Source organism: Condylura cristata, unplaced genomic scaffold (assembly GCF_000260355.1).
Source record: "Condylura cristata isolate star-nosed mole 26May11 unplaced genomic scaffold, ConCri1.0 scaffold00025, whole genome shotgun sequence".
Taxonomy (NCBI): domain Eukaryota; kingdom Metazoa; phylum Chordata; class Mammalia; order Eulipotyphla; family Talpidae; genus Condylura; species Condylura cristata.
The window spans coordinates 6,061,616-6,074,603 of record NW_004567126.1 but is presented as its reverse complement, the minus strand read 5'-3'; the positions used below and the strand labels follow the sequence as shown (position 1 = coordinate 6,074,603).

At 37.8% G+C, this 12,988-nt stretch overlaps 1 protein-coding gene across 1 annotated transcript in view; it reads right to left on the bottom strand.

Moving 5' to 3' along the window:
* Positions 1 to 12,988, bottom strand: part of ELMOD1 (ELMO/CED-12 domain containing 1) — a 52,150-nt gene that overhangs the window by 21,824 nt on the left and 17,338 nt on the right. Inside the window, exons 2-4 of the mRNA XM_004689072.2 lie at positions 9,365 to 9,464; positions 252 to 397; positions 98 to 126 (exon numbers count right to left, since the gene is read on the bottom strand). Coding sequence (XP_004689129.1) covers positions 98 to 126; positions 252 to 397; positions 9,365 to 9,381 — 192 coding nt within the window. The 5' untranslated portion in view covers positions 9,382 to 9,464. The remainder of the gene's footprint in view (positions 1 to 97; positions 127 to 251; positions 398 to 9,364; positions 9,465 to 12,988) is intronic.

Below are 12,988 nucleotides of genomic sequence, written 5' to 3'. Positions count from 1 at the left end.
ACATGTTTTCTTATTTTATTTTTTTTTTTTTTTGCTTTTTGATGACGGAGGTAAACCTCCAAGAGAAGAACTGCTGATATGTACACAATTTTCTTACCTTACTTTTTGAATCCCTCAGGGAGGTTTCTGTAAAACAAAAACAGTCATGCAGAAATTTTACTCCAATAGTGGCTTGAAATTACTGAAGTCCAACACTAAAGCCTCAATTCCACCCAGCAGACGTGTTTCCTGGTGCTTTATTTCACACTTACCGATTTTCATGGTCCTGGAAGCGCCAGGCTTGGTGTTGTAACAGATCCGCTGAAGCTCACACCTTCCAGTCAGCTTCCTCATTACAAATTTCAGGCAGCGCCACAAAAATTTACAGTAAAAATACAGGCACACCTGGATCAACATTCTGTCAAAAACAAAAGACAGCACCTTCCAACAGAACTCTGGAAAAGAGCACAAAGCAGCCACCACCAGCAGGAAGGGAACCCAGGAGAAAAGCAACGGTTAGACGTGGTTTTTACACATCTTTCCTTTTCCTGATCCCAGGTTTATTTATTTTGCAGAGCTACAAAACCCATCCTCGCAAGGGAAGCTGGGGGTCTGAGAGTCACAGTGGTTCTGACTGCAAGCCACTCAGGAGATCATATTTTGGAATGTAAAGGGTGACGCACTACAGCCTTTTCTTTTCCCATCTCTATCTTAAACCACTTTGGAAAATAAATCCACACCTTGAGAAGAGTCTGTGTTTTAGAAGCCGGTTCTCCTCAGATATAATGAAAAACCACATTATGGCAACTCTACTTCTGCCTGCATGGATGGCTTCTTGGCTCACCCTGGTCTGTTCCCGGCTCCTCCTCAGTGCATTTTGAGGTCACTATTTGACTTCCATTGTGGTAGTTCTTTCCTCCTCTCCTCTGCCTTCCTCTAGCAACCTCTGGCCTCCTGAAGGGCCTGGCTGTGTGGTGCCAGTGTTTTTCTGCTGACCAAACTCAATAGTCCTTGGTTTCAGCCCCTTGAACAAACATAGAGATCTTTGGTTCCCCTCAGAGGTTGCAATGTTTTCTCATCTAAATTGTTTAAAACTCTACCTCCTGACAAGTGTGTTCTTAGCTCTGACTAAAGAAAAAGTTCTTTCTTGCACACCCTACCTATACCACTCATAGCTCAACAAACTATAAAGTTTATCCTCACGAGTCATATAAAATTCATAGTATCTCTGGTTTGTGAATTTGTCATACTTGTAGTATGAACTACTTCATGGTACCGGTCAGTCTCAAAACAACTCTGTTATAGCATTAAAGGGGAACTATTATCCGCAATCCTATACTCAAACCCTTTTCTCTTTATATTATGCTTTCCAAGGAAGCAGAATTATTTAGTTCCTATCAATGTAACTTCTAGAAGATGTTTCTCATTTCTCAAAGGTTCACCAAATCCCTCCAGCTCTACCCTAAGATGATTCAGGTTATCCAGGTGATGCATTAGAATAATTAATAGACTCAATGATGAGATCCAGCTATAAAAATGAATCAAGTCTTGCTTTGTTTCTCTGCTCAGTTAGCACTAGTTCTGATATCTTGAAGCCTTTATGTTAATAAAAATTCTTCCAGCTTTTTTTTTTTTTTTAATATATGATGGTCTAGGCTCTACATCATAAAAGTCCAATGGGATTGGAGGAAACAGTAAATAACATTGTGAAGTAACACTAAGATAATATAATGGATTCTTTTGTCGGCACTAAAATTATGTTCTGGAATAACTAATAATGTAAGAAAATGTCCATGAAATGTTTATCAAATAGAAAATGCTAGAAAGGAAATATGTGGGATGATCTATGTTTATGTTAAACAATAAAACATATCATTTTAATGACAGAATATAACAAGGTAGAAAATATGGTAAAACACACAATAAAAATGTTAACAATAGAATTTCTGAGTAATGGTACTGTCAGTGTTTTGTTGTTGTTGAAACACATTTTCATTTTTTTCTATAAGTGTATTCATTTAAGAAAATGAAAGTTGTAACACTTAAAAATATGTAAAGTGACTCATAGCAGGAGTATAATGGACCAGGCGAGAAAATAACAAAAATAATGAACAACCATATACCAGAGACATTCTGTGGGGGTGGAGTGGGGAATAGGATCAAAAACGGGGGGGGGGGGGGGGGGGGGGGGGGGGAAGGGAGGGAAATGCATGGGACTATGGTGGTGGCACAGGTGGTGGCACGGGGATTACAATCGAGATGGAAAAAAAAATGTGCAAAATGATGTAAAAATAAACTTTGTAATAATAAAAAAAAACATGCAAAACCTAAAAAAAAAAATATGTAAAGTGATTACCAACAGTAACAGAGCATACAAAATTTCTATGAGAAGTTAGTTATTTTCTGTAAAAAAAAAAAAAAGAATTTACTATATTGTAGCCTGAAATCTGTTTTAGTCAAATATGTTCTAAGATCTATCAGGATTTAGGTTATTAGCTTCCCACACTCCCCGCAAAAATAGTAACCCTTAGTGAAACACTTTAATTAGATGAATGAGAAATTTGGTAAGACCGGAACTTATCTTTCGGACAATTTTCTACCTACTGGATAGCTATTCCAGAAAAAAGACTGAGCAATATCTTTGTTAAGCGGTCACCTGTCAGATGGTAATGATATTAATTGCTGGTTGGCATTATCCCTATAACTAAGTCAAGGATAAAAGACTCCCATCTGTCCTGGCGGTACCATGTGCTATTATCAGCGAAGCCTTCCCAGCATGTGAGACAGCTCCTCAAATGAAACCTTCCAGGGTATGTCTGTGGGCTCCATAGCAATCAGGTTCTTGTGCTTCTAAGTCTCCCTAGAAGAAGGGGTTCTATTTCTTGTTCTTGTCTTTGTATTCACTTTACTTAGTCACATTATAGCTTAAATTCCGCCAAATTGTCCCTGTGCAACTTTTCCATCTGGCTTACTCAATGAATAACTTGAGATCTAGAGTCAGCCTAGGTGGCAGAAAGTGTTCAGAGACACTTGAAGTAGTTGCTCACTGGCTTCCTTGCATATGAAAAGAAAATGCCCAGGAGGCTGCTTTGCATCTAGATGGTTTATACAAAAGGACAGAAATAGCATCAAGTTTGATTTGCTTTGTTTTTTCATCTCCCCTGAGGAAGTCCACACGCAAAGGACTGGAAAACCCAGTTGGAATCCGCAGACAGGAGTTATAGATTAAGAGCTTGTCACACTGTGGACCACGTCCCTCCCTCATCATCACATGATCACTTCATTAGTAACAAAAGAGGAATGCCCCTAGCAATGGAAAGTGACAGTGACATACTGCTTCCTCGCCCATTTGTAAGTTCCAGACCAGTTTATTTATGATTACAATTTAATTTCCCCCTTGTTTTCCTAAAGGAAAAACATACCCATAAATGTTTCATTGAAAGTCCAGTTCTCTGTGCTATTTTTTCAAGTCAGGTAATAAGGTCAGACAATGTTTTGACAGATATAATTTACTTTGTGTTTGAGGCACAAGTCTAGTTTTGGGAAGGCATGGTCTGAGATGGCAATGTCAGTGGTACCCTTTCCTTTGGAAGTCTTACTTTGATGGCAGAAAATGTACCCAACTTGCTTCCTCTTGAAAGGATCAGATGAGCAAAATCTCCAATAAGCATCTCAGGGTTCCTGTTCTTTACCTTCAAACGTTGCCAGGAGTTCATTTCTTAAATCTTTGGCTCTATTTAATCCCCCAAATTGTAAAGTTTATGAGAAGCTACTGAAGGTGCAGAGAAGAACATTAAATAAGATTAAGTATTTCTGGAGCATGTTCAATTGGTTTGGCATATTTACCCTGCAGAGGAAGAAATTAGGAATGGATGTTTGTGTCACATGGAGACTGTAGTGAATATTGCATTGCAGATTTGAAAGCTGCTGAGTCAATCTTAAAGGTTCTCAACACATGAGAGATGTCTAGGTATAGATGTGGTAGATGTTAACTAGACTTATTGTGGGTATCATCTCACAATATGCATAAATATTGAATCATTCTGGTGTATACCAGGAGCTAATATAATGTTATATGTCAACTATACCTCAGTGAAAAAGGCTTCATAAAAGAAGAAATGAATCTTTCAATGCTTATAAGTTAATCAGTGGTTGGTTTGGGGAAGAAGAAAATAAAGGAGGGAGGGAGGAAATGTCTGCCTGTTTCTTACATGAGCTGAAGGACTTTCAGATTCATAGCATCGTTTCCTTTTAATTTCTTTTGTTTGAGCTCCCACATTTATGACTGTAAAGCTTGAGTGGAAACATCTCAGTCATTCCTGTGAGACAGATTCTAATAGCTTTCTCTGTTCCTGCTCCTAGAATAAGAATTACAGCCATTCTCTCCCATTCTTCTGAACTCTATACACAAGGATTTTATTTTTCTGCTTGTTTTTTCCCCCTCCTGGCCCGAATTATCAAACCAATAATCTTTGTTTTAATTACAGAACTATTTTGTTCTTTTTCTTCATATCACCAGACTTTTCTTAGTTTTGAGGGAAGATTCTCAGCATAATATTGAAAGGATTGACCACATTTGGTAGAACCTACAATTAAGTTCTCCAGACCAGAAAGCAAGAATATCATCCCATCTCTTATTTTTAACAATTATATGTATAAGCAGTGGGCTTGCTGGCAATTTATTTTCTTTCTTTCTTTTTATTTTTTAAAATCACACATTTTGATAGTGCTTCCAAAGGAGTTACTATAGCTTCCTAACATGAATGCCCCACTTAAGCACTGAGACATCTGATTCAATGGTAAGAGTTACAGATACAGGCTCTATTTCCAGTATTTTCTGTTACTGCTCATTGTAAATATATGGCAAAATGAAGTCTGAGACTGATAAGCAGCAGTGTCCCTCTGCCGGCAATTATGATCACTTTCATTATTTAAGTTTCATTCTCTAGCTTGGACCAGAATAGCCGCCCACTGCAAATTACTCAATTACTCAAAATGGATCATATCTTTGATACCAAATAAAAGCGAGCTGTCTCATGATGTTTTGTTAGAGTGACCCATCCAGCGATTATCCAGTTGCTGAAATGGGACAGGCACCTAGAACTATGTCGCCCCCTTTCGTCAAGGGGAGGGAATGCAGGTACCTGCAGTGCCACACTACTCCATCTTAAATCTGTGATTCTGGCGTCTTCTTTTGGAACAATAAAGGAAAAGTGGTTTATTTTGAACACTTTCAATGAATGTGCTAATGAAAGTTAATTCTTGCTTGAAGAAATCCTGTAATAAATAAGAGGTAAACTATTGGTGAGGGAAGATATATACAAAATAATTCTAGTTCCTGGCTCAAACAAGTTTCCTAAACAAAACACTTTTCATTTAAAAGGACATAAAGAAGAGAACGCTAGTCGATGTCTCCAGCTGCTCACGCACCTTCTAAACAGACATTTTGAAAGTTTTAGTTGCTCCATTGGTGTTCCTACTCAGGTGTACTGTCAATCAATTCGAACATAGCTTGTCAAGAGGTGTTTTATGAAGTGAGGGGACCTGGCTACAGAGAGCTCCTATCTGGAAGGCTGCAAAGGACTAGATTCTCATGGCAGAGTTGAGAGTCAGAGTAGAACAACGGTGTAAAACAGAAGTCAAATGAATGAAACGCAAACCAACACATATTGCATGTTCATGGCACTTTCATTTCTGTCCCTGCACTGCAGCAGTGGCTTCATGAGCAGGGAAAGGTCGGAGAGCTGGCTAGGCAAGCAGGGTGAAAGCCAAGGGGCAGGAGAGTTGGGCAGCAGTGATGGAGCACTAGTGAGGTCACCTACACAGAACTGCCTAGACTATTGCTCAGCTTAACATTATTTCATCAAGAGTGTATAGTTTTTGTTGTAATGCATGGGAAAAAATTAATTTGAAATGTATGTGTAGGTGGGCATGTGCATGTGTGTATACATATATTTTACAAGATTCATGTGTGCATGTATGTTTTCTAAATGGGGAAAAAGAACCATGGCACTAAGTACCAGGCTACAGGTCACAGAGACATTTGGAAGCACATGGATAACCCTTCTCCTTTGCAGTATGAGCTTCTAAATTTCAAAAGCTCAGATAGTGTCTCAAAAAAGGCTAATCCAATTCTGTAACTATATGACCCAGAACCTTCTGTCTTTCAAAAGAAGTGGAAATTGGTTGGTAATAAATGGAAATACTTCCCAGTTAAATAGAAAGTTTCTAGAAGTTTGACTTCAAATCTAGTCTCCACTATGAGCTGTGTGACTTTGGACAAGTTGCTTTACTTTGCTGAGTCTCTGCCCTTTCATGTGTAAGGTGAGGAAAATGGTTGAGATTTCTGACTCTAAGAGAAGGCTAGACATATGTTGCAAGGGAAAAAAAGGTTTTTTTTGTCTGACTCCCCCTTCTGTCAGGTGAAAATGTTGGATTGAAAGCAGTTAGCTATATGGTGACTTAAAAGATTCTTTTTATTAAAGGTTCTAAATAAATAATGCCCTATGCCATATTAATATAAATGTGATATTGTATATTTGCAATGTATAAAGCTCTATTATAGCTATCATTTCAAATGAAATTAATGGAATGCATTATGCAAACTAAACTCCAAGACTCAGTGCTATAGTGAGGTCAAGAAATAAGCCTCATTTCTAAGATCACACAAAAACACATTTTTCTCATTGATTTATCCCTGTTTTTCTTTTAATATAGACCATGGCTAAAGTTGTGTTATTTGGGTGATTGTAGGTACTTATTCAACATTCCATACCTACTCTCAATTTAAAACAGACCTGTCAACTGGGTATACTAATCCTGTAACACATGTATTTAATTTAATATCTCATGTCATTTCCTTTTTTTAACGAACACCAAACATTTCTCCATTCCTCTATACTCTGAGTAGTTACACCATTATAACCCAATCTTTCCCTCGATCTGATTTCTTTAGAATGAATCTCATTCCTTCTGGGGCTGTATCTGGACCCCTTCATTCTATGGCAACTCAGAAGTTCACAGATGAATCACTCTTGGGCTTTTAAATAATGCTGACTTTTCTCAGAGAAACTCAACTCTGTATCTTGCATAAGGCATTTGGGGAATTAACACCTGATTTATTGGGGTTATGTTTGCATAGCCTATCCTTTGGTTCAAATTGCCAAAACTGTCTAACATCTGTGGGCAAGAATTATAGGGAATTAAAGGCAATCTAAATTATCTGATAGAGTCTGTGATGCAAAATTATTACTTCTTGCCCTAATCTCTTCCCAAATTCCATAACCATTAGCCTATGAATACATGTACAATGTAACTTAATTTAAAAAAATCATCAATTAAGGAGGAGTGATGATAGAATTTCCTCCGATTATTTCAAATCAATGAGCAATGAAAATCCTCAGGTTTCTTTCTTGATGTGTAACCTACTAGCCTAGCTTCAGTTTCACATAAATAATCAATGTCAAGTAGTATTTATAAAGTATATACGTCCAAGTGAAAAAAGGAAAACATGTAGTAGAACACTAAAGAAAATGCTGGTTCCATTTTCCATGTTGCTAGTCTGTGTAAAATGACAGAAATAGTTTTCACTGGGCCAGTTTTCAATCATCAAATATAAATGAATTTTAAAATTTATAACCATACATGGTGCTGAACCTATTCAATTTAACAGACTATTCAGAAACTAAATGCTATAATTTATCCTGAAATGACTGATTTGATGCCACTCAAATTATTCAAAGACGCAAGATACTAAGGGAGAAATTCAACAGTAGGCCCCAACCCCTCTTTTTCAAAAAGACTCCCAATTTCTAAGCTTCAGGGAACAATAAAGTTTTTTGTTAACATGATTCTACAGCTAAAAGATGACACACTTACATTCAGAAGGGATTCACAAATACCAGTTTTTCATGAATGTGTAAAAAGATGGGTTAATTATCATAGCAACCAAAATTATATCAGGTTCAATACTTGGCTGGCAAACATTCTAGTGATTTTTCAAATACTATCCTTTTTTTTAAAGATTTATTTATTTATGCATACAGCACTGGGGTACAGGTCAGAGGTGCGGGGGTGGTGAAAGCCTTCACCAGAGACAGAGTGCAGAACAGAACAGGCCGACTGACAAAGTACACTGCTGAGGGGAGCAGCGGACGGGTCTGGAGAGGTCTGCCGTGCCATGTGGTCACCTCTGGGGCAGGAGGGGATCGAACTCATGTGGAAGTGGCTTTAGCTTCTTAGTGCTGTGCTTTAACCTGCTATGCCACTAGGGAGGGCCCCCAAATACTATCCTTTTATATTGCTAAGTGAACAGGCTATGGAGTATTCTTTGCAATTAAACAAATGCTTGTGGCTGTAAGGGTTAACAGCGACCTCCTCAGAGCTTTCACAATGGTAGGATTCAGTCAAAACCAGCAGACACATCAGAACACAGCAAACCCATATACAATGATCGAGGGGCTCCAGAAACAACAGTATAGCCACAACCAGGTGGGGGAAGAACATCCTGCAAGGTGGCCACCAAAAGAATGAGATAATTGCTGAAAAGAAGTTAAGCCCAGAAATGATTTGCTTATAGAAAACAAGACAGCAAGGTGCCAGCCTATGTTAAGAGGGGCCACCATCTTGAGGGAATGAAACTCTGGAAAGTGTGTCTTCTGGAAAATGTGTTTTATTTTCTAACTTTCAAGACCAGACTACCTTTATTTTGTCATGTTTTACTATCACGAGAAATTGCTCTGAGAATTTCATTAGTAAAATGTGAATGACAGTCAATACTCTTGAAAATAAATATAACGCTAGGCCCAGCCAAATGGTTTTGAAAGCAAAATGAGACCACCCTCTAACACACCAACTCTGTATAGCAACATCTTCAGGGAAACAAAAATAAAGGCAGATTTCAGAGATATCAGTGAGGTAGGAAAAGCAGAAGCTTAGAATATAAACTTTTACCAAAAACCTCTATGGTTTGGCGACTTGACAAAAAACCAAAAACCAAAAAAACCTTAAATTAAATGATTCTATATAAATTGCATTGACTCCTAGATTACTAATTGCTCAAACCTCAACCTCAAGGCCAGTAAGATACTACTGTTTAGAGTCCAATGGTATAAAGGTTGTTCAGTGCACTCCTGCCCCAGGCTAGTTTGCCTGTGCTCTCTTGTAACCTACTATTTCTAAGTATTTTCCTGTCGCATGAAAATGCATAGAGCATTAGCAGGAGAACCTTGAGACCAAATTACTCTTAGCCAATGTACAATTGCTATGTTATGCAATCCTAAGAGACCTGGTTACAGAATCGTAAATGACGAACAGAAATATTATCCTAATTGGCAAGGAAGTTTCTCCATTCCAGGAGCTCATCCAGGGAGCCAAAAACACTTACCTCAGGAAGTGCTTCATTGTGCCTGTTTTAATTATCCCGGTGTTATCAAAGTGTTCTCAAGAACTGCTTCCAAATTTCCCTTTGTCAAAGTAGGTGTAAGCTGTGGAAGAAATGAAATACATTTACTACTAAGAGGCTGGAAATCCCAAACCCCAAATTTCTGCTTCCCTTAGTAAGCAGACAACATGCTAGGTACTCAGAACATTATCAACCAAACTGCCCACATAGCAACACAACTCAATGGATGGTGATTATAGCTAAAGGCTTCCACACTGTAATTATACAATTAGTCTTCCATTTTAAGTCACTTGCTGGAGAAATTATTAGTTTCCTGAGCAGTCTAATAGTAAGCTTTTCCTCTATTTTGGATATCATTCTTATTATGGAACAGTAGCCATTATCAGAAAAGTAAAAATGAAGACACATAAAATCAACTATTGAAATTTATAGATTTCTGATGGCCTTAAATGTGGTGGCTTCTATCTTCCAAAAGTAGCTAGAAGCAACTGATAATGTCCTGAAGCTAAAAAATAGCTGTCAGTGAGCCAAGTTCTTCAAACAGATGAATGCTACTCCCAGCCCCCTTTTTTTTCTGGCACTGAAAATGGAACAGTAAGAACATATTTTTCCAGCACTCCTTAGTTTACAATTTGCTGTGGCAAAGTTTACTTATGAGGTTACTGGTCTTTCTCCAACAAGAAGACACCAGAGGATGCCTGCTAAGCAGCATATTGGGATGAGATGGGGAGAAACAGCCTAGAGAAGAGTGGTTGGAGGTAATGGCAGAGAGAATGAACTTCTGGGAGAAGGGACAATGCAAATGCCAGCTGCTGCAGTGTTACAGGGAGCCGACCAGACATATAACTATCAACCAGGACAGCCAGTTTGTGGGGATATTGGCCCAAGCAAGAACCAGTCTTTTCTTTAATACCCATTTGTTTCTGTAACTACTCCATGCATGTTTGGGGAAAAAGTCTGTATGTCAATTTAAGATGGTGGCTACTTTTTAGAGTTAAAGAAATTTATTTTAAAAGGGAATGAAAGTTTTTTAGACCCTGTATATTTTAAGCAATCATGTTTTGATTCTCATCTGGTTACATTGCAATGGTAAAATTTTGCAACAAAATTTACTTTTTCCTCTTTATTCTCAGTTTTATGTCTCCTTGCGAAAAGAACCTTTCCTAACCCATCATTTTCATTGTTTGATCTGCCATTTTAAATTCAAGATTCTTTTTTTATGTACTCTTATTTTTTTAATTTTATTACTTTTTATATATAATAGTTTATTTTTACATAATTTTGTGCATTTTCCCATCTCATTTTCAATCCCCTTGGGCTTCCCATCACCAAATCACCCATGTGCCATCAAGATGGTGGCTACTTCTAGAAGGACAAAAGGAATTTAAGATTAGAGAGGAGGAGCAATGACATTTGACTTTATAAGTGTAGAAATATATCTGAAAAAAAAAAATAAAGGGGAAGATATTTGTTCACTTGGGTTGGTGGGAATATATATTTTTTATATATGTGTGGCTTCAAATTTTAATTAATTCAAACAAATTCTAACTTTAATTAAGAAGTGTTGTGCCCACCCAGAGCTCAGATGGTAGTTTCTATTACTTCCTACAGTAAAAGGAACCAGGGGTCTGTGGTGAAGCGACAGATTCTTAGTATGGTACAGAAAATATTTCAGGTGAGCCTGAAGTGTCTTACTCCAGAACGTGAAGGAATACTTGACAAATAATCAAGGCCCTGTGAAAATAACAAACAATTGATGAGAAAATGATAAAAATACGTCAGAGAAATACAAGAGTCAAACTGAAAAAGCCAATGATGGCTGCTGGAATATTTGAGTAACAAAATAAAATAAAATAAAATTGAATTATATCAATGTGTAAAATAAATGTCCATGAGTACACACTGATTTAAACAACTCACTGAATAAGTAAGTTGAGGGTGAAATACGTAAGTCTCCCCTACAAAAGAATTCCAAATCATAGATGCAAATACTTTGTCCTTGAGGAATGGAGCCTCTTAATCCCTGGTGTGTAAGAAGCACACCTGAGCTAGTGTAGCATTGAAAGAACAAGTTAACTTTACAGTAGACAGACCTGACAAAGACCACTTCAGCAGATGAGCAAGGTTAAGAACTGTGATGTTACATTGCTGTGACATACTCTTGGCATGCTGTGATGAGAAGGGCACTTTAACTCTGTGGCCTTCTTCCTCCAAACTTACAACCCCACTGAGTTTGTAGCAGAAAAACTCCTATCAAGGAATATTCTACAAGACACATAACCAGTGGCCTTCCACTCCTTCGTGGTCAAAAACAAGGAATGTCTGATGTCACCACCAAGAGGAGCCTAAAGAGACATGTCTACTAAATATCGTGTAACATCCTCGATGAGAGCCTCGGAGAGAAAAAGGACATTAGGCTAAAAAGGAAAGAAAGCTAGAATAGTTAATAATTAGGTATCAATATAAGCCAATTAGTTGGGACAAATGCATTATATTCATGTCAGATGTGAACAAAGAACTTGATTTCTGCAGAAGGGAATACTCTATTATTCTTGTAGCTTTTCTCTATACTTATACCTAAAGCTGGTCTAAAATAAAACACTTATTGCAATGTGTTATGCCTCCTGTGCTTTGGACATGGAGTTAGGTCCAAGGGATACAGGATGAAATGGAAACCATGGTGTCAAACTACAGACCCAACGGTTTTGAGGGAAGAGAAGAGAGACGATGATGCAAAGAAATAAACAGGTACTTGACACAGGGTCACAGATGGAGATAGAAGTGTGACAGTGAGGATGAAAGATGTATCTCCTAGATGGGGGTCAGGATGTTCCCCAGATAGCACACACAAAGTCCCCGAAATAAGAGTAGAACAGTACTTGCTCATAACAACAATTCTGTGTCATTAGGATAGTATGAAATGAGACTTGTGATATTCTAAGGTGACTATGAATGGAATACATTTTAGAAAGATTTTATCATTAGAAAAAAACTTAATCTTTAGCCAGCCAGAAATCTGATTTGCTTATAAAATCTCATTTCATAACGAGATGAGGGGAAATAAATGTTATAGTCCTTCGGGTTTTGGGTCTCTGTGTAGGAGTCCCTGAGGAGACCATTAAAAAACTCCTTGAATCCAATGTGTTGTGACTGTGCTGGGAAATGCATGTAACTTAATTTTGTGGAGGAGCCTGACTATTTAAGGGCAACTCCTGCAAATATGGCAGAGTGTACATGGTGGTTGAGAGCACAAGTTTTGGAGACAAAGACTTTATCTGGGAACTCCCACTAGTCAAAGGGCCTCAGACAAATCACTTAAACTTGCAGGGTTTCATTTTCTCCCTGTTAGATGGAGGGAGTAACTGTAATCACCTTGAAGGGTTGTTTTAAGGACTGAGTGTAGTTACTGGTATGTGGCAAATAGCTAATAAGCTGCACTCATGTTAGTATTACTACCTTGTCATTCTTATTACAACTGCCTCTGAACTAAAAGATATTTTTTCTTGTCGAATGGTTTCACTTATAGGAGCGATATAAAGGAACCCAATAAGGGATCGGGAAAAAATAAATAAAAACAAAACAAAATTAATAGGTGGGCCCTCCTTG